At 42.7% G+C, this 22,164-nt stretch overlaps 1 protein-coding gene across 1 annotated transcript; it reads right to left on the bottom strand.

The window, feature by feature from the left end:
• Positions 1–1,068: 1,068 nt before the first annotated feature.
• INSIG1 (insulin induced gene 1) lies at positions 1,069–20,357 on the bottom strand. The gene is made up of 6 exons (XM_089692655.1): positions 20,132–20,357; positions 15,318–15,670; positions 10,851–10,975; positions 9,880–10,046; positions 8,411–8,510; positions 1,069–5,822 (listed from the first exon to the last, which is right to left on the bottom strand). Exons 2-6 carry the CDS (start codon positions 15,649–15,651, stop codon positions 5,793–5,795), a joined length of 756 nt encoding a protein of 251 aa, XP_089548781.1. The 5' UTR covers positions 15,652–15,670; positions 20,132–20,357; the 3' UTR covers positions 1,069–5,792.
• Between the last annotated feature and the right edge of the window lie 1,807 nt (positions 20,358–22,164).

Here is a 22,164-nt window from a genome sequence, read left to right as displayed (position 1 = left end):
CATTGGCCTAGTTCAATCTACTTAAAGAGGAGTTGTGGCCCACCCCCCAAAAAATTAAAAGGCAGCAGCTACAAATACTGTAGCTGCTGACTTTCAATATTATCGCACTTGTCCAGGCATCCGTGGGTGACCTCACCCAGGCTAATGCTTCAACTGGCTATCAGGTGCTGGCGCCGTCATCTTAACAAGTTCCCTACTGTGCATGCATGGGCTTTGTGAATGGGCCGCAGTCTTTTGGAACCTGTGAAGTGTCCCAGAAGGCTGCAGGGAAGATTTTTTGGGGGGAGGGAGGTGGGAAACTGAGCTTTCGTCTCACGTCACTGCAGTGAACTGAGCTGCAAGTGGGAGTGGGTACCTGTCAAAACCAGGTACCCGCTCCCCCTCCAAAAAGGTGCCAAATGTAGAAACAAGGGGCAGGAGGCAGACAAGTGGAGCCTCCACTTTTTGACTTTTTAACTGCATTACAACTACTTTATGCAAAGAAGTTGTTACACAGAAAAAGTATGTATATGTCCCAATCACACACACCACGCTTGTGTTGAAAAAAAAAAAAAAAAAAAAATCACAGGTCAAACAGACTTGAGTTTTAAAGTATAGTTTTAGTCCAGCAGTAGTGCACCCTTAGGAGGACGTTATTAGGAGGACTGTATATATAGAACATCCAAACTGCTGCATTCAGTAATCTGAAAGCAAACTGCTAATCACACCAACACTTAATAAGAACTTGCACAGTTTTACAACATATTATTGGTCCTCAGAATGTTCCCCTTGTGCTGCGGATTTGCCATTGCCTCATCATCTAGGCATCAAGACCTCTGGTTACCCAAGAGTACAGACCTAAAGTTAAAAGGAAAGAAAAATCTTGGTCCTGAGCCAGAGTCCTCCACAGCCTCAGTATATTGTGTTCCTTCAGCCACTGTAAGGGATTGGGTAAATGGGATGTGGTACTTTGCCAGGGATAAAAAGCAGAAGAGGAAGTGAAGTAGTAGAATGGATCCCTATATCCACATCTATTCACAAAATACAGTGCATTTGGTAATAACTCAATTAAAGAGACAGACACAGAAGTCAAATGATCCACAACCTTTAATAAAAAAGAAAGCTATATACATCTATAAAGCATACCACAGAAATCCTACAAATGAGGAACTTATAACTGAATCAAAATATATATATTTATTTTTGTAAATCCAGCATAGTGCAATATTTTTATTACCTTTTTCAACTTGGCTGACTTTGGTTCACAAACTTGCTACAAGTGTTGGCAACATAAATCTGAACTCCACAGACAATATTTGGCTCTATATTTTTAAAACAGTCAAAAAAAAAAAAGAAAACACTTTGTAAAATGTAGGAGAAAAATATAAAAATGACAGCAACAAATAGGCGGGTAGCCCAGTCTTCTCCAGCTACTGTATGACTCCAATCTATTTTTGTGTCTACGTGGAGAGACAGACTTGCAATACTAAATTTCTCCATTGGGTGGTAGTGAAACATTGTATAAACAAGTGACACCATCAGACCATTTTTTTTTTTTTTTTTCTCTATGCAGGTCTCCGTTCCACTTCAAAGCTGCAATCAGGTCTGGAATTTTCAACAAAATAATAATAAATGTGTATATATATATATATATATATTATATATATTATCTGGACAGGGAAGATGGGCTAGGTGAAAATATTTTTCTGCGCAAATCAAGATTTAGGTGTCTCAAATATGTCAAAACAAGACTGAGCTCATTAACATACACACATGTGAACACACTAAAAAATGTAAGGAATTGTAGAGTCACAGTTAATGCTTTACTTTTATGACCTTGCATTATAGAAATTTTTATTTGTATTAAAATATTATAAATCACTTAATAAATAACATATTTCTTTGTAGCCTTATGGCATTGGTTGCCATTTTAAGACTCTAAAGTTGTGTATTTCAAGTTGTGTGCTTGTAGGTACTAAGTGAATGACTCAATACTAATAAATCGATATTAATCTTTTTTTTTTTCCCCAACAGCAAAAAAAAAAGCTCAAGAAAAAAGAAAAAATGTTCGCAGGTTGAGTAAATAATATTGCATCACTCTTGCAGCAAGAATGGAAACCAAAAGCAAGATTTCCTTGCATAAGTAAAATAGGTAAAGGCAACTTCACAAAGAAAAGAAATTACATATACAAAAACAATAAATGGAGTACTTTACACTGAACTTAAACATTTCAGAAAGACAAAGTATTACAGTTAATGAAGTTATTGCTGACATGTAGAACTGTAAGCCTGTCAATCAAATAGGAAAATAAAAAAAATTTGAAAAGCACATTGGATCAGGACACCCTGTGTGGTAACAAAGGGCTTCCTCTAAGCTCCCTTGGGATTGTGGAGCTCTGCATTTACAGGGGACTTTGGCAGCATCCTCTTCTGGTATAGACTGGTATTGCAGTTTGACCATAACATTTCTGACAGAGAATCCCCATTTCACTGGTTGGACTAGTGTGCAAAAAAAATGCAGTCATAAGGTTCAGCCGCTGCTACTTCCTGCAGGAAGGATCACCATCTATGATGTAGGGTAATGCACAGCCAGTCTGTGGAATGATATTGCTACTGCAAAGAGCAATTTAATTAATTGGCATTTACGTGTCACTGAAATAAAATTTCTAGATGGACAAATTGTCCAAATCAGTGCACATCTGCTTTCAATTAGAATTCTATTCTCTTCAGCAAAGGCAGGACATATACTGGATTGACAGGTCTACAATAAAGAAAAAGAAGTGTACCTGTCACCTGCAATCACCAGAAACAGCAATTTTCTGACACAAGGTACATGGGCTCATGCTGAAACTGACAGCCTGCAGGGTTACATATACAGGCTAGACCTACAAATGTGTCCCCCCCCACCCTTGTGGATAGGTGACTGGTACACTTCGTAATAAACACTACCATATTCTAGCAAAACAGAGAATGCTACTTTATGAGGGCCACAAAGTATCAAATATATAGTTTTTAAAGGGTAAAATAGACCAGAATGAATCCATCGTGTTCCATCTATGGTCTGAAAGCTTCTGAATTTTTAAGTCACCTTACACTGTCAAACCCATTTGCAACCTCATGTTATGTAATTTGATATTTCTGGGCTACCACATACCATGGGGGGAATCAACAAAGGCATAAAGCCTGCACTGCTCTTCTAAACTGAGAAAACAGAACTGACCCTGCTTCTCAGTTAACAAAAATGTGCATAAGCATCCTCATTAGTTAGGACCAGGCTGCTCTGTTTTCTATGCTGTGTCTGTGCCAGACATGGAACAGAGATCAGGAGCTGCTCGCTTGGGCTCCCTCTGCGGAGAGTGAGGAGGAAGGCTGTTAACTCTGCATTTGCCAGGGCTAACATTCAGGCATATAGGCAGGGAAAGGAGCTTTCCATGTCCATATGCAGTCTCTGCTTCCATAGTGTGTTCACAGAGAGAAGCAAGTGAGCTGACAGTAGGTAATTCACATGGAATGTGGCAATCCCTTTTGTTAATTTAGGCACAGAACCCAAACCAGTTTCTGTTTCTCTATGAAAATGGTGAAGGTAACAAAAAGGACAGACCTAAAACAGGTTTTTCCTGGCACCAACATGGCAACATACTATCACAAGTATGTGATACAAGTTTCCATTTTTCAGGTGCCAACATGGCAGCATACATGTGGTAGTATTCTGCCATGGATTGGTGCCAGGAACAAAATGATGGTATTGGATACAATTTTCCATTATCTGCTTTGTTAAAGTGCCACTTGCACCAGTTTCCTGCACCGTTATAGTGAAGCTTTGTTTATTTTCCCCCCAAAACATATTAATCGTAGGACATCTCATTAAAAAAGGACACAAACATTGATTTTATTACACAGAAGAAATGATTGGCTGTAACCTGGAACCTAATTTATTGTGTTGTCACAGATGGTTTTTCATACTTCTAGTTAGTTTTGATCCAAGTACAGAAAGCTATGCAAACGCAAATGTAGTATGTTCATGTCCCTTAAATAATAAAGAGATGCAATAAAAGAAACAGGCTACAGATTCCCTTGAAGTTATTTTAAACACATTGCACTTAGAACGGTTAAACGTCTGCTACTAATTGTACTGAAATTGATCTGCATCTAAAATTAAATAATTGCAATGAGAACTTGTGCTCACAAATACTATGGAATATCCAAAACAACAAAAAATGTTTAATGAAGTGGCAAATGCACTTTTCTCTTTACAAGGCAATCACAGACTGCAAATATTAATAAGGCTGTGAGACAAAAAGACGGAGGGGAGGGGCGGTGGGTCTCCTCTTCTCCCTGTAACTGATTTTTCCACTAATAGAAAAATGGTGTGCATTTAGTGGCATGGATAAATATAGGGCCTGGAAACATCTACTACACTTCATACACACCAGCAGTTCTTGATTTTCTTCTGTTGGGTGGTACACAATAGAAAAAACGAGGGTTACAGCATCATCAGGAGGAACTGCAGCCATTGTTCATTTTAGTTAGGCACAGCAAAGTGCATGCTTCTCTGAGCCCTCAAATACTGAACTATTCAGCTCCAAACACTCATTTGGCTCTGGGCCTCATAAGTCAATCAATAGGCATTTAGATAGCAGTATCAGAGGGTAAGCCTATGGTCAACATACAACAACCAAACAGATCACCATCTCCTGCTCAATCATCTAGGCAAGACTGGTTAAAAAGTTTAAAAAAGGCAAAATAAATAACACGGGTACAATACTTGCCTATCCTGGAGAAAATGCTGCTACAGTCTCCCTTAAGAGCTGTTCAGACAGGCTAATTCATTGTCTATCTGAAGCAGGCCTTCACACATGTGGTCAGCACTCCGAGCAGCATTTTCTCCAGGAATTGTATTTCAGCCCTTCTATTAATCTTAACGCCTCCATCCCAAAATAAAATTGTCATCAGAGAATGAAATCAAGGATCTGATTGGCTGCTACGGTCAACACAGCCCATCTTGATACTTTGCTAAAAGGCCTTTTGTAGATGTGTTTTGTAGGTCCACCACAGCTACAGAGCCAAAAGGTTGCAAGACTGGCTTAAATATTAGAATAATCAGAATATTATCTGAATCAATGCCACAGGGTAAAGACAGAGATGTCTTTATTTGGGCAAGTTGTCATTGGCCAAATATAAAATTTGAACAAAATGTTTTTCAATTCTTGGCTACGCTGAGGTCGGCCCAAAGGCTGGCTGGCACTAGATACATCTGACTTTTTGCTCACAGCCTTATTTACCATATAGATAAATAATACACTCCTACTTAGTTACACTTCATCTTCTTTTCCCATTTAAGCACCTTGCACTTGTGAGGCTTTCATGGGACATGGTTGTTGCAAAGCTTTGTAATAGGCATGTCCTATTTCATCCTCTTAGAATGAAATCGTAATACTGATAACGTTGTACTTGAAGCTGGCAAACAGCTTATTACACCATGCAAAAGAACACTTTGAAAATCTACCTCTATAGTGACAGATTAACAAAACCTGCATCAATCATGGAAGAGCAGATGCATTGCTGAACAAGTTTTTTCATTTTTCTCTCATTTTGGCTCCACCAACATAGTCCTGGTCTGGTGTAAGAATTCACGGAGCAATAATAAAAGTCCTGCATACCATAAAATGTAGTAATCAAACGATGAAGAAAATAGGCTTCACAGTTTAACGTGTTAACACGTGGAAAGTTTCCGGGTTGTTACTCAGTAACAGAGTGCAAGCTTTTACAACATCAGCATGATTCTTCTACAATATGGCCTTTTCTAGATGCATCTAGTCGGCATGTGCTTTTTCTGTGGGACCCTGCAATGAAAGAACAATTCAGTTAATGGTCTATTTTTTAGTAGGAAATAAGCATGCTGAACTTGCGGTCTTGGAGTTATAATTTAACTCAAAGACTTGGAACAAAGAGGGCAGGAAATGAAGTTGAAACTCCTCATCTGCATGTTCATTCTCAATACCAAGATCAACATGACAGTCAGAAAGTTAGCATTTCCACAACAGGTAAAAATAGCAGCATCCATGTTTATCTCAGAACCTTTCATAAAAGTAAAAATTGCTAGTCACACAGTTTTAAAATAATAGAAGTTACATAGTTAGTCTAGCTGAAAAAAAAAAAAAAAAGTTATAATCCTATACCCACAATTGATCCAGAGGAAGGCAAAAAAACAAAACAAAAAAAACGCATGGTCCAATTTGCTCCTGCAGGGAAAAAAAAATCCTTCCCCCGAGAGGCAGATATTCCCTGGATCAAGTGTCTTAGAAAAAGGCTGGATCTTAATCCTACAGGTAAGAAGAACAGTATACTTCAGGTAAATGGCTAAATACACAGCTAAAATTATACACAGAAGAATAGTTTCACTTGACAGTGAATTTGTAATTCTGTTCACCAAGCTTGAGAACCAGACATCCCTGCCAGAAAGGGTAGCCAGGTCCTGGATCTCCCCACAGACCACACTGCAGTTAAGCATGACAGCCTGGTCCAGGACCCAACCTGATATCTAGACATACAAGTACATATGCTAATAATAGATAAAACAAAAAAAACATTGTCTATGGTATTGAAGGTTTCCTCACGCTATGATTTTTCTGATCTGCATACTGGTTTTGCTATAGCCAGTAACCAGCTCAACTCTTACATGCTGTACCTCTGTGAAGTGCAAGAGTAGAAAAATATATAGCTCCCATACATTTAGAACTATTGAGATTTGAGCACAGGTATAGCTTTCTTCTATTGCAGTGCAGGTAAGTGGCCAGACCTGAACCTGTAGCTCTCCTACAATTTGTGTCTTTTTGCCTCATATTGGCACTGTATCCACTGGAGCATTTGTATTTTGCAGAGCAGAATAGGACTGACCAGAGAGGGATTACTTTGATGCAGTTGGCCCACTTAAACATGTATTGCAATGTATGTGAACAAAGATCCCAAATTTTTTATTGCAAAGTTTGCTAGAGAGGGTGTGTTGCAATGTGCAAAGGTTTCATCCTGAAATTTCTGTGATGGACAAGACCTGCCCCACACTTGATGAGTACAAAAGGAAATAAGTCCCCTCATGATGACCATGTTAGTTTTGGAAGTTTTAGTGTAAAACAAACCATATCATGGCATCCAACATCATGACTATCATGTACAGGTAAGCAATGCAGCAAGACATCTGTCTTTGTCAGTAAATCAGCAATGACAGGCCCAGTTATTCTCTTGGGTTAATGCATGTTGGGATGCATTCCCAGATGTGCTTGGATGCTCCCTACTTAACAATTCTTAATAGGAAAATGCAGCAAGATGTTTGGTGTGAACAGTAAGTACGGATTAGTCTTACTAAGAATTGCATTTTTCTGCATTACAGTAATTGTACTGTGAATGAAGGAAAAAGGCTTCCCATGCAAAACAATGACACTTATATTGTAAAGTGCTGTGCAAACTGTTGGCACTATATAAATCCTGTATAATAATTATAATAATAATGACACTGCTGGTTCTGAATTCACTGTAGCACCATTAAACCTGCAGGGTTCTATTTTGGGCCATCATTTATTTATTACAGGTACTTATATAGTGCTGTCAATTTACAGAGCGCTTTACATATATATTGTACATTCACATCTGTCCCTAACCCTCAACGGGGGAAAAAATCTAAGGTCCCTAGCTTATATTCATACATACATACATACACATACTAGGGCCAATTTAGACAGGATCCAATTAACCTACCAGCATGTCTTTGAAGGGTGGGAAGAAACCGGAGTAACCGGAGGAAACCCACGCAAGCACAGGGAGAACATGCAAACTCCAGGTAGGTGGTGTCGTGGTTGGGATTCGAACCAATGACCCTAGTACTGCCAGGAGGAAGAGCTAACCATTTAGCCACTGTGCTGCCCAATACCAAAACTTTACATGGATTTTGCTTTTGCTAATGAGTGAGACATTATGTGAGGAGGCTGGAACTATATGTCAAATTTTAAATTAAGAAGGGAAGGTTATCACATATCAGACATCTGCCACTGGACCCTACACTAAATTTGACTGACTTTACTAAAGGATCACACATAATATTCAGTTAATGTAAAGCTAAATAAACTTTTAGAGACTGACATGCAACAGGAGCTGGTCAAAAACTATGAGCATGCTAGAACAGATGGTCAAAGAGTGTAGACATGCTTTAGGAGATGGCCAGAGACAGCCAACATGCTATAGGCAATAGAAGTTGTTGGCAACTGGGGACACATACGTAACATGGACTGTTACAGGGCAATAGGGAATCAAGAGACCTACTATCAGCAGGGCCCCAAAGGCAATAACGTTCCAAAAGTGCCGCAGGCTGGGCACTTGGGATCTAAGGGATCCCAAATGTTTTAACAAAACTTTTAAGAACTAAAATAAATAATAATACCATTGCTAGTTGTCGTCCTATATTTCCAACAGTAACGCCTCCAGAGAAGAATATGCAAGGCAGCCAGGAACGAATGTACAGAAAGTCTGGGGAGGTATACCTGAAACACACAAGGAAAAAGATTTCAAGTGAGTAAAGTCAAATTGTACAGAATTCAACAATACACAGGCCTGGGCTGCCATAAGGAAAAAGCTCATAGATTACTCCTAGAACCAGGGCATGGTCTTTTGTTTTAAAACAGACTGCAGAACGCAGGAAGCTGACTGGCTGCCCTAGCCAACTTTCTTAAAACAAAAAACTGTACTAGCCCTATTGTGGTTATGCTATGGAACACTACAGGTTACAGACACAGTTTTACTGGCACATTACATGCAAGGGAAATAAATGTATATTGTTGGAACAAGAATCTAAGGTAGCAGTCTTTGTGCCCGGGTTTAACCTCTCTACAGACATACACTTATGTCTGTGTTACTGTTGGGGCTCGTTCACACTTGACTTTATTTCCAACTCTTGCCAAACGCCCCTATACGGTTTGGGAAGCGTTTAACGCTCCTCAAGCGCTCCCCAAACGCCCTATGCGTGGTTTTAAGGTGGTTGAACCGTTAAAACCACACCACAACCACCTATAATGAAGTTAAATGGTATTAACGCTCCGCAACTGCACACACCTGCCAGGTGTTTGAGGAGAGGCACCATAGACTTAAATGAGAGGCTTCAACTCCTGACTGGACATGAGGCGTCAGTTTTGCCGCGACTCTAATGCTTCAGTGTGAACAGCACTGTGTGCTGTCATGTGCAGAATTTCCATAGGCATTTGGAAAGAGTTTTTAACGCTTCTCAAACGCCTGTCTGATGCCTGCTGACAAAGCTAGTGTGAACGTAGCCTTAGAGAGTTTTCTATAATTCCTGTCTCAAAAGGTGTTGCCTCCAGGACTGTTAGGCAAAATCTCAACAACAGAGCCTTAGATCACAGTAAAATCTGACGGGGGGGGGGGGGTCTAGTGAAAAACTACAAAGGCTTAAGGCCCTTTTCAGACAGGTATTCCGATTATGTCAGACTTGTGCCCGTTTACATCGTCCTACCTCCGGATCAGATCAGGCCCACTAAAACAAAAAACACACCACACCATATCCTCTTCCATTTAGGTGGAGCAAAATTGGAGACAGTTGGGTATAAAAACAGACACAAGAGTCTGCTTCCCCCCAGCTGTCCATAGAGCAGAGCAGGCTCTGCCACTGTCCGCTCTGCAAATACAAAGCCATCTGCCTGCTCTGATCACAGATCCTTGCTGATAGAATAAGTGTCAGGGTGAGAGTGGTCAGGTTCAGTATAAAAGGTGTGCTTCTAGGTGTTGGACACTGAGATTTTTTTCAGAACAGATGCAAACCAGATACCTATGCAAAACTCTCAAGTACCAAAACCAAACACACCAAAATTATATAAAAGTAGCAACATAGATGATACTTACTGGTACACTCCATTGTATACAAGAAACTGTGTTATGAGTGTAGCGAGAAAGGCTATTGTGATTCCTAGTCCAAGACCACTGCGTGAGCGGTCAAAGGTCCACCAAAGGCCCAGAGACAAGGCTGCTAGTGTTAGTGACAGCTGAACATTGTTTGCAAAATCCAATTTCTGGTGGAAAGTAAAGTTAAGGAAAAGACTCACCATCATATTACTAAACATTAATTCTAGACACATTTACTATATTTTGCAAACAGATAAAAAAAAAAAAACAGCATTGCTCTGTTAATGTTTTTGTGACCTATTCTGTATATGAGCAGAAATAAAATTCCTGGACAATTTTGGAAATTAAACATGCTGAACATGAAAATCTACTTAGTTCTGAGTCATTCAGTAGCTAACTAGTACATAAATATACATTCTTGTACCAGCTGAGCATGCTTGTTTATGCACTAACAGGTATCCTTCTGCTTTAAGGGGAAGAGCAGAATCTATATAGGAAAACCCATACTGGGCTACTGGTTCTTCCACTGAGCCTGCACAGATTGCGTGATACCCATACAATTTGTCACTGGGCCACATGACTGCAAATTAGTTGTTGTAAAGCTGGATGCAATCCTAAAAAGGCACAGAATGTAAACTATTACTATATATAAGAACACCAGACCTTGTTTATCCAAGGAATATATGATTGACTTTGGGGATCAGGAAAGATTCTTTTCCTTGCAGCAAATTGGACCATGCTTTATAAGAGATTAAGCTCTGGATCAACTATGGGAGTTGGGTTCTATATATGAAGGGTTTCAATATATTTATGTTCAACCCAAGTACGCAACAAAAAAAACCTGTTAAGTAGCCTAACTAATGCATCCATGCTGTAACTTGAGTGTATAAAATATAGACATTCAAACTAGCTCTCACCAACATTTAAACCATGTTTAGCGGCTTTTCTTTTTATGTAGGTTAAAAGGATACTGCACTAGCATGATTAATGCCAACAAAAACTGCTATACATCTCATGACGCTGGCCCATTCTCTCTTGAACTTGTGTGGTTCTCCAAGATGGCTGTCGATGCAAGGATAGAGAAGGCCAACAACAGCTGGAAAAGAAAACAAACCTTTAGTACATGCTCCAGAACTTTCCAATGATCACTTCCGTTAGTGGCATTAAAACATGCAGTTAAGAAAAGTTAAAAGAAAGCAAACAGTCTTTAGGGTTCCAAATGTGTTTTTTATGTACATATATTTTAGCAACTAAAAACTGAATTCCCCAAATATACTTGGTTATATGAGCCTTTTCACCTTTTTTCATGTTTTACATCTCATTGCTGCTCATCTCCTGCAGCTACTTTCGGTCTATATGTACTTACTTCAGTGGTAGCTACAGGTCATTGCTAAGTGGCAGAGACACATGTCTGAACATGTGACAGGGTGACAAAGTGGGAGCACAAATGGAACATTGTGTTGTTCAGGGACTGGCTGTTATAGGGTGACAAGGACCTTCATGGAAGGGTCACTAGATATTATTTTAATAAAAGCTGTAGATTTAGTCTCCATACACACGGGGCGTTTTAATAATGCTGGCAACGTTAGCTGTGTTAAGTCACGTTAGAAAAAAACTTGAGTTTTTCATCGGTTTTTAGCATTTTTTGCATTAGCTTTAAGCTGCGTTTTTTTTTTACAAAAAAAAAAAAATACAAAAAATGTTTTTTGTCCAAAAATGCTGGTTTGCAGTGTGTGTGTTTTTCAGCGTGAGAGCATTTTTACAACTAAAAAAACTCCTCTAGAAACCCACTAGTCCTGGCTTTTTTTCCCAGCCAAAAAAAGCACCTGCCAAAAAACGTTGATTACAGTCTGTGTGCATGGACACATAGGATAACATGCTGGGGAGTTTACTGGCTGTAGAAAAAAACGCCTAATGCCCAAAACCGCAGCTGTAAAAATGTCCAGTGTGCCTGCATACGTAAGAAGATTGAGATTTTAGTGACTGGTTTACTTCAATAGAAAACTGATGCCTATTCATGCATTTAGAGGTACCTGCAAATAATTGTACCTCCTTCCCCAAAGATGCCCACACTTTATATCTAGTGGCAGCCCCTATTGTTGCATTGGCAGCAAAACTGCAATTTTGTAATCAACAAAAAACCAAATGTCTAGTAAAAACAAGATCCCCTTTATGTGAATGGAAAATGACTGGGAAAATCTGCATCATAATGAGCTTCCTCTACAAAATGCTAGATGTTTGCCTGTTATGCGGACTCATTGGAATGACTGACAGTCAGGCAACTAGCATTCTCAGAAGGAGTAGACAGCCTTAAAGTTTTTTTTTTTCCTTGGATGACAGCTTTCCTTTAATGAGGCCGGTAAACTCAGACTGACTGTTTTATTTGAACTGCATGACATATACTTTTTTCAGCTTCACATTTTAGAGGTTTAAAGTTCATTTAGTTCTCTCTGTTCTCATTATGGAATATAAATATAAAAACAGATGAATCAATATGAAATTAATTTTCAGAATAAGACTCACAGTTTTATATACGGTTCTATACATTGAATACGGGAAAACATGAAATGAGCAAATAGAAAAAAAATAAATAAAAGTCAGCCGTTTTATTTTTCACTTTCGGTGTCTCTAGAGATATTTATGGCAGGGCTGGCAGACAAAATTCTCCTCCTATGATCACTTCCTTATTTTCGCTTTCCCAGCAGTGGCATGTTAAACTCGAAGGCCAATGAGGTCTGAGGCATGCAGCTCACCAGTTCAGGGGGTGGCCAATCACAAAGCTCAGAGCTTACAACATTTCCTGTGCTATCTACAGAATGCCAAACAGACGTCTGCAGTCAAGAGAAGCAGCAGCTCTAATCCTCATTGAGTTTCAGCCTGATAACTGCCCTATGGTGCAAGCTGATAAAAGATTAAAAAACGGAGAAAGCCGTTTTATGAATCACTCTTAATTTAGCAATTGATATGTATTATAACACATTACAGAAGAAATAACATTTTACAGTAATGATCGAATATGACAAGTCATCACTGGAGACAATAAAACAAGCTGTAATTACAAGAAATGAACCCGGGTTCGTTCACATCGTGTGTGTTAAGCTGCAATGATCTGTATAGATCAACGCAGGCTGAAGGCAAGGGCACATAGAAAACAATTGCTCGTCACACCATACATGTGTATGTACTTTTACACAATGCAACACGCTGTGTTGCTTAAAGTTTTATGTAGTGTCTTTTTGTGACACTTCAAAAAGTTAAAACCGCCAGTCCTACACAACGTACTCCAGCACCCCATGTTTCAGTGCGCAGGCTGGTGAGAACGAGCCATAACATACTAGTACAGATACAGCTCCTTTATAGAGTGCCTGATCACTCTATTACACAATCTGACTCAAGGGCTAATAAAGAGAACCTGTCACAAAACAAAATTCCTGTGTGAAAAAAAAAAAAAAAAATCAGAAAATCTGCCAGTCTCAGAATTCTGAAAAAAAAAAAAAAAATTATACCGGACGGTTCTACTACAAGCATGAATTTTGGAAGTAAAGAAAATGTCATCTTCCATCTGAGGAGTCTCATGCAGGTGCTTCAGAGGTTGCCATTAATAAAAAGCATATATATGACTGAAGCTACACTGTACAAAGTGACAAAAGCATGCTACAAACAATGCAGGCAAGGAGTGCCCAAACTGAACAATTCACATCCTACAGAGACCACTTGCACCTAATCCACACACACAATTTCAGAGAAAACAATTCATTCACTATGTTTTCACTTGTCACTTATTAGTGCAGATGCCAATTAGTCAAAGAGGTCAATGATCCCAGGGACAGTCACATTTATAGCCGACTCTAGAACTGATCAATGATTATCTTTTGAAATGACATTATACAGCATAACTGATGCACACAGGACGAGGACATTCCAAAACAGCATTAAAAACAGGGACAGCAGAGTGGCTCATATCAGCCTTGCAGCACTGGGGATCCCAGTTCAAATCCCAGTCAGGACACTATCTGCATGGAGTTTGCATATTCTCCCTGTGCTTGCATTGGTTTCCATCCACACTACAAAGAAGGTAATTAGCTTTTTTTTCCCCCCCAAACTGGCCCTAGTAAGTGTGTGTATAGTAAGTATGTACTGTATGTATGCAGGCGAGATAGGGACTTTAGGTTGTAAGCATTTATATACAAACAAAAGTCAAACAGTCTCTTGCTGATTTAATATAAAACTTTTTAGCAAGATTGTTATTGTGTGATGAGAGATCATCTCATACTTATGCTGGCTGTACACCATACACAAATTTTGGACGATTCCTGCTGAAATGGCCGTGGGTGGCCCTGCTGGCACCACCTGGCTCAACAAACTTCAAAGATATAAAGCCGCGTGAAAAACTGTCAGCCAAACAAGGACTGCATTTAAGGCAGGTTCTGAGAGGTGTCATGACAAGAGGCAGCAGTGGGGATTTCTCCATCCATGCTAGTAAGAGTATGGAGAACATCAAATGGTTGCCTCTTATTCAGGTTACAGGCTAAATGAGAGAAAATGTCATTGTGTATGTTCAACGATAGACAAGCCAAGAGCCAGAGAAGAGTGCATCATGGTTTCTGACCAGTAGAAACAGCACCCCCCTGGTACTTACTCACTTCTCTTTTGATCGGGCCCCACTCACACAAAGATCTTTTAATAACTTGAACAAAAAAAAAAAACTCTGTACACTAGTATTAGAAAGTCAGAAATGATGCTCCATATCTGGAGCTTTCGGTGCTACTATGGGGCCATATACCACCTCCTGAACATAGAAATGCGACAGCTGCAGTCTAGTTGCTATGGGCAGGACTTCTGAACTTCTTCCCCCTTGCGTTTATAAATCAGGTCTAGCATCATCCAATCATATCATAGGCCTCATGTACACCTCTGCTCCTATACAGGAGTTTAGGCATTTTTTTTGCCAAAACACCTGAACTCAACTCAATAAAAGCCTATGTGTTCATGCACACAGTCTTCTATCAGAGTTTAGCAGCAGCAGAGTTTAAGGGCAGTTAAATGTCCCTCTCCTGAACATAGAGGAATCGTGTTCAAGAGAAGAACATTTTGGCCGAAAAAAGCCGAACATGGCAAAAACGCATTTAAAACGCGCCTAAGCGCTAGCCGCGTTTAGCACGTGGGCATTTATTAAATTCAATGGCAAGTACTCTGCACACTCACACACAACACTGCTCCATCCAAATATGTAGTTTTTGTTTTAATCTCAAATTATGCTATTTATCTGCTGGGGTCCTCTAACCCCTGTAGACCGTAGCAGGAAAATTTCTACCAATGAACACGAACAAGCACCTGACCCAAAAAAACAATTGCTAGTTGTCGCAATTTTATCTACCAATTGTATCACCAGTAATACACTACAGCCTGCCCAGCTGTGGCTTTGGTGTAATACTTACCAGCTGCAGTGCCGCAGCAAGGAGGCACCCACCACGCGGAAGAAAATATTGTCGCAATGACCTCCTCAGGAAATAGGGTCACATTCCTTTGGACCTGGAGAAGATTAAGTACCAAGGCAAGAAAAACACCAACAGTAAAAAGGACCACACTTCTCCGGATCAGACTGCGGCCTTCGCTGCTGGCTAAGGTGCTGTAGGCCAAAGCAATGAGGGAGTTTAGGGAGGACATGGCTTTTCCGACTCTGCGTGCAAGCCAAGTGCTTATCTTTGTGCCGTTCGTGTCTCTCCCTCTGGCGCAAGAGCAACTCCAGCAGTGCTCCTCGAGTCTTGGCATTTGTTTTTTTAAGAGGTAGCTGTGGGAAAGAAGAAAGAAAAACAAGAAGGAAAAAAATAAGCATGTTGAGAAAATAAAATATATGTAACCAATGGTCTAGATAGCCTAAAACAAAGGTAAAGTGGCACTTTCCTATGTGACTCCCCCTAACTTCCCATGGCATTGACAACACTATCTCTGAACCTGAACATTTTGTTGTTAATTTTGAATAATATGTGGGAAAAGCTCCATCTGGCCTTTATTGCTTTACCTGTGCTAGATGGGGAGATTCCACTCACCCCGTTTCGGAGATAGCACGGTCACTGCCACAGGAAGAGAGTGGAAATCCCTCAAACAAGAACAAAAACAGCAGTAAACCTACCTCCTCACCCTAAGAAAAGAGAGATAAAGGTGTGTGTGGGGGGACTGAAACCTTCATCGGCTTATTGCTATCTGATGAAGATTTTCTCTCAATTCCTGTTCTGGTTTCAATGCGGTCATCAGAAAACAAAGAAAAATCACCCCCCCACCACCAGCTGCAGGACCACAAACATCAGTGAACCCTAGCAGATTGCCCAATCCCTCCCCATGTGATTCCAAACTATAGAGAAAGAAATTAGCAACTGGATCTACACTCCATCTTACATGAACGTTCTACTGAAAACAATGTAAACCATGTATAAGCAACATACATGAACACAGATATCTGACAATATATTTCTTTCCACTGTGTCATCAGCAGCATTATGTAGTAAGTCTTAAAGTGATATTAAACCAGATCTTTTTTTTATTTTTTACTTACCTCTTCCCATCCTCTCCCAGTGGCTAGTTAATGCAAAGAAGCAGGAAGTACTTCCAGATCACTGTGATTGGCTGCCACGTGATCAGGAGAGCATCCCACCAGCACCCGATCCCTCAGTCAGTGCTGTTCAGCAACCATGAACGTATATCTGCAGCATGTGGTCGCTAAAGCCCACCCACACGTGTTACATGGTCAGCAAGAGGTTAAGATGCTAAAAGATAGGCCTTACATATGGGGGGGGGGGGGGGTTATTTACTAAAACTGAAGTTTGCAAAATCTGGTGCAGCTCTGCTTAGTAATCAATCAGCTTCCAGGTTTTATTGTCAAAACTTAACAAGCTGAAATTAGAGGAAGATTTAATAAATCTGGTGCAGCTGTGCATGGTAGCCAATCAGCTTCTACCTCTGCTTCTTCTGAAAGGTTTGCTTTTCCAGCTTCCTTTATCACCTGGTCCCCCAATCACCAGCTCCAATTTCTGTTGTAAGAGTGGCTCCTTGGCTTCCAGGGTCCTATGGAGAATATGTGCAGCTTCTGACTGTGCTGGACACGTGCAGACAGCCCAGAGGACCAGACACACGTGTAATGGTGCTAGGGATGATTGGACATGTAGTCACTTGACCCTTACTTTTAGATTGTAAGCTCTAAAGAGTAAGGCCCTCTGATTCCTCCTGTATTGAACTGTATTGTAACTGCACAATGCTTCACAAAATAGAGGGAGACAGTACAAATGGTTGGTGCTATATAAATCATTGCATAATAATAATAGTCATGTGGGAGGGTAATCAGGAGACCTAGTTTACATTCAGAGTGTATGCTCCCCAACTGGAAGTTCAGGGAAGCAGCACAGAGGAAGCTGCAGGCTGTGACGGTAAAATGAATTAAAGGTGAGTGTTTGGTGCCTTGTTGTAAACATTAGATAACTGTACAGCGATTAATAGAACAAAAGGAATGTATTTGTAATAAACTAATCAGAGACTTTAGTACTACTGTAACAGAGGGATCGTGCCATTTATATTTCTGTTCAATAACCGGATAGGACATAAGCTGTGTGTGCAGGAAATGACCAGATCCACCAGTTCCTATGAGGTCCAGAAACATTTACAAACTAACGTTATTAGCCCATAAGTGTTTTGCCAATTCCTGAATATAGATTGTTACAAAGGTTAATCAGGGTCTGACTAAACACCTATAAGGCAAATGTTCGCAAACCTGGATAACCCGTCATGTCCAGTCCTTCATCTGACAACTCATGAATGACCAAACCCCTCCCCTTTTCTGGCGTCATAACTCATGAAGTCATTCAGTGATATGAATCTCTGAATGACTGGATAATCTCCGGAATGACTGAATAATCAATAGCTTCCATTACCGGGATCTCTGTCTGTTCTGTGACACCACAATCCAGTCATTGCTATCTATCAATGGAGGATTAAAGACGCTGTGTGCTAACTGTTGTCCCCAGACACAGGGCTGACATCATTGTTTTATAGACTCAAAGATGTGCACACCGTGCCCATTACAATAATACCACCCCCCCCCCCCACTTTGCAGAATGTATGTGCAGCAATGACTGTACTGATCTCTATGACCTGGAACAAAGATGTCCTGTACACTGTTGTTCCTTACCTATCCCCCTCCAAACCTTAACACTGTCCTACTGGAAGTACAGGAATGCCACCTCCTTGGTCACAATTAAACCGAGCAAAGTGTGGTGTAGATGATTCTCCAGTTACATGGTGGAGGAAGAGACAGAGCCCTGGATCACCCATAGTAAGCTCCTTACTCCAGCGTCCCCCTCTGACACTAATCAGGGTAAACCCCATGATGTCAGGGGGAACACCTATCTGGTCTATGCCTGTAAATGGCGGCCAAATGTAGACTTCACTGGCCACAGATTAGTCAGTAATCATGACCCATAGCCAGTTCTGAATGAAGCTGTGCCATCACCCTCCTGTAAGTCACTTAGTGCCAGCTTTACCTTGAGCCATTCCAACCACCCTGTGAGCGACTTCTTATCCAAGCAGTGATGGGTGCCATCATCAGCCTATCAGATCTCAGCTACAGTCAGTTTTGGGGTAAGTATGTCATGGACCAGTGGATGAGACAGACAGACACACAGACAGACACGTTCTGATATGTGCATGAAAGTACAGATCTCAGCATGGCAGTGTATGTAATACAGCAATACTGCAGCAAAATAACCTCCCTCCCCAGTTTATAGCACCAGCCCCGCTGTATCACCGCCCCCCCCCATCCCCAAATTATATCACTGACCAGCCATATGGTAGCACAGAGCCTATGCTAACAATGCCACCATCCCAACCTGGCAGTACAATGCCCCCCAACTTGTCATGACCTCCCAAACTATAGTACTAGGACAGTAAACCCCCCCACCAAATGGATCACCAACCAGACATATGGCAGCACAGTGCCCATTCCAGCAATGACACCTTCCCAATCCAGCAACATGGCAATGTACTGCACCCCACCCTACCAATGTGGCAGACACCCCCCAGCACAACTATAGAACAATCCCCCCGCCATATGACAGCACAGTGTCATCATTCCAACCCAGCAACATGGCAATGTACTGCACCCCATCACACCAATGTGGCAGACACCCCCATAGTACCAATCCTCCCCCTTAGCACCAATACCACTATGTAACAGTACAATCACCCCTCCCCCCACCTTCCTAATATATCACTACCCAGACATATGGCAGCACAGTGTCCATTCCAGCAGTACCATCATCCTAACCCAGCCCCTCAACCCCCCCCCCCCCGTACCAATACAACCCCTTTCAAATATATCTTCCCCAGCCATATGGCAGTACAGTACATCCCAACCCAGCAGCATGGCACTGCCCTGCACCCCACTATAGGTGGCAATGGACCAGTACCCCCCCTCCACCATAGATGGCTATGGACCAGTACCCCACCCCCCTCCACCATAGATGGTAATGGACCAGTACCCCCCCTCCCTCCACTATAGATGGTAATGGACCAGTACCCCCCCTCCCTCCACCATAGATGGCAATGGACCAGTACCCCCCCCCCCCTCCCTCCACTATAGATGGTAATGAACCAGTACCCCACCTCCCTCCACCATAGATGCTAATGGACCAGTACCCCCCCCCCCCCTCCCTCCACCATAGATGGTAATGGACCAGTACCCCCCCTCCCTCCACCATAGATGCTAATGGACCAGTACCCCTCCCTCCACCATAGATGGTAATGGACCAGTAACCCCCCTCCCTCCACTATAGATGGTAATGGACCAGTACTCCCCCTCCCTCCACCATAGATGGTAATGGACCAGTACCCCCCTCCCTCCACTATAGATGGTAATGGACCAGTACCCCCTCCACCATAGGTGGCAATGGATCAGTACCCCCCCCCTCCAATATAGATGGTAATGGACCAGTACCCCCTCCACCATAGGTGGCAATGGATCAGTACCCCCCACCACCATAGAACCAGTACAGTTATATGGCAGTACGATCCCCCCCCCCCATGCCGATTCCAGCACTGCTACCTTCCTAACCACCTAATACATAACCCCCTTAGCACCCGTACATCTCCATGTCAGTACAATCCCCATACAGACATATGGCAGCACAGAGCCCCCCCCAGCACCAATAAACCTATCTGCCAGTAGCACCCCTCCTATGCCAGCTCTGCCCCCCTCAGGTCTCACCGGTGAGCAGGGCACAGGTGGGTAGGTGACCGGACGGTGAGTGGTAGGTAGACGTAGTTTCCTCCGGTGTCTCCTGTGAGCTCCTCTATAAATATGAGTGCCGGGTGAAGTGCGGCTCCTCCCGCCCCCAGGTAGGTCTGTTCTCTGTCCTCCTCTGCCCCGCTCCCTCCTCCCCCCAAGTGAATGAGACAGAGGAGGGGGGGGAGCCGCACCGGCCCCGACCCAAAACAACATGCGTGTCTGGTGAGGCGCTAGCAGCCAATCAGCGGCGGGCTGCCCATATGACGTAGAGGACACACCACACACCTTCCTTCTCTGGGAGGAAAAAAAATCAAAACAAGAGGCGGCGGCGTGCGGGACGTGTCGGGGGCGCGCATTGTTAGGAGTAGCTGGAGGACGAGGGATTTCCCGCCGCATCCTGGGAGTCTTTCCACTCAGGACAGTGACCCCGGACAGGAGGAATTCCAGGCACAGGAGACACAACCATGGCCTGCCTCATATAATAGTCTCTATGGTCAGAGTAGTTGGGGTTGTGTAGGTGTACAGGTTGGGGGTCACTGGTACTCTGACATCTTGTGGGCGGGACCTGAGGTCACATGACCTCTCCTGGGCTCCAATCAGGGATGTGGGGTTCAGTGTTAGACACCCAGAGAATAATTAGGTAGCAGCACAGAGTGCAGGGGTCAGGAGCCTGACCTGTATACACACAGGTGCACAGAGTGCAGGGGTCAGGAGCCTGTCCTGTATACACACCAGTGCAGGGTTCAGGAGCCTGTCCTGTATATACACGGGCGCACAGAGTGCAGGAGCCTGTCCTGTATACACACCAGTGCAGGGGTCAGGAGCCTGTCCTGTATACACACGGGTGCACAGAGTGCAGGGGCCAGGAGCCTGTCCTGTATACACACCAGTGCAGGGGTCAGGAGCCTGTCCTGTATACACACGGGTGCACAGAGTGCAGGGGTCAGGAGCCTGTCCTGTATACACACGGGTGCACAGAGTGCAGGGGTCAGGAGCCTGTCCTGTATACACACGGGTGCACAGAGTGCAGGGATCAGGAGCCTGTCCTGTATACACATGGGTGCACAGAGTGCAGGGGTCAGGAGCCTGTCCTGTATACACAGCGGTGCAGGGGTCAGGAGCCTGTCCTGTATACACACGGGTGCACAGAGTGCAGGGGTCAGGAGCCTGTCCTGTATACACACCAGTGCAGGGGTCAGGAGCCTGTCCTGTATACACACGGGTGCACAGAGGGCAGGGGTCAGGAGCCTGTCCTGTATACACAGCGGTGCAGGGGTCAGGAGCCTGTCCTGTATACACACGGGTGCACAGAGTGCAGGGGTCAGGAGCCTGTCCTGTATACACATCAGTGCAGGGGTCAGGAGCCTGTCCTGTATACACACGGGTGCACAGAGTGCAGGGGTCAGGAGCCTGTCCTGTATACAAAGCAGTGCAGGGGTCAGGAGCCTGTCCTGTATACACACGGGTGCACAGAGTGCAGGGGTCAGGAGCCTGTCCTGTATACAAAGCGGTGCAGGGGTCAGGAGCCTGTCCTGTATACACACCGGTGCAGGGGTCAGGAACCTGTCCTGTGTACAAACGGATGCACAGAGTGCAGGGGTCAGGAGCCTATCCTGTATACACACGGGTACACAGAGTGCAGGGGTCTGGAGCCTGTCCTGCCTGAGGAATATGCCGCAATGGAGACATAGCAATCACATCACTGCATATAATAACAAGAAAATAGAGTATTTAAAGGGAGTTTTAACTGCAGTAAACAGAAAGTAACACAGATAATAAATTACATTTGGGCTGTTCAATAAATAATTCCCTTCCATCTATTCTAGATTTACCCTTACAATGCGGGGGGAGGTCCTGGCCATTTGGATAGGGGAGAGTTCAAAACAATTACTTACCTTATATCTTGCTTCCTCCTTTCCTTGTGACTGGTTTCCCAAAGTCCCTTAACTACACTATATTGCCACAAGTATTGGGACACCTGCCTTTACATGCACATGAACATTAATGGCATC

This window comes from Staurois parvus, unplaced genomic scaffold (genome assembly GCF_062004578.1).
Source record: "Staurois parvus isolate SC_StPar_1 unplaced genomic scaffold, SC_StPar_1.0 ptg000005l, whole genome shotgun sequence".
Lineage (NCBI taxonomy): Eukaryota > Metazoa > Chordata > Amphibia > Anura > Ranidae > Staurois > Staurois parvus.
The sequence above is the reverse complement of the archived record's forward strand: the minus strand, read 5'-3'. Positions and strand labels throughout refer to the sequence as shown.

Excerpts from the sequence above, each read along its gene's own strand:
- INSIG1 (XM_089692655.1), bottom strand. The coding sequence starts at position 15,651 with ATGCCAAGACTCGAGGAGCACTGCTGGAGTTGCTCTTGCGCCAGAGGG. Across the intron at positions 10,047-10,850 it reads GCATTAATCATGCTAGTGCA|AAATTGGATTTTGCAAACAA; the intron begins GTATCCTTTTAA and ends ACTTTCCACCAG. Across the intron at positions 8,511-9,879 it reads GTATACAATGGAGTGTACCA|GTATACCTCCCCAGACTTTC; the intron begins GTAAGTATCATC and ends TGTGTGTTTCAG.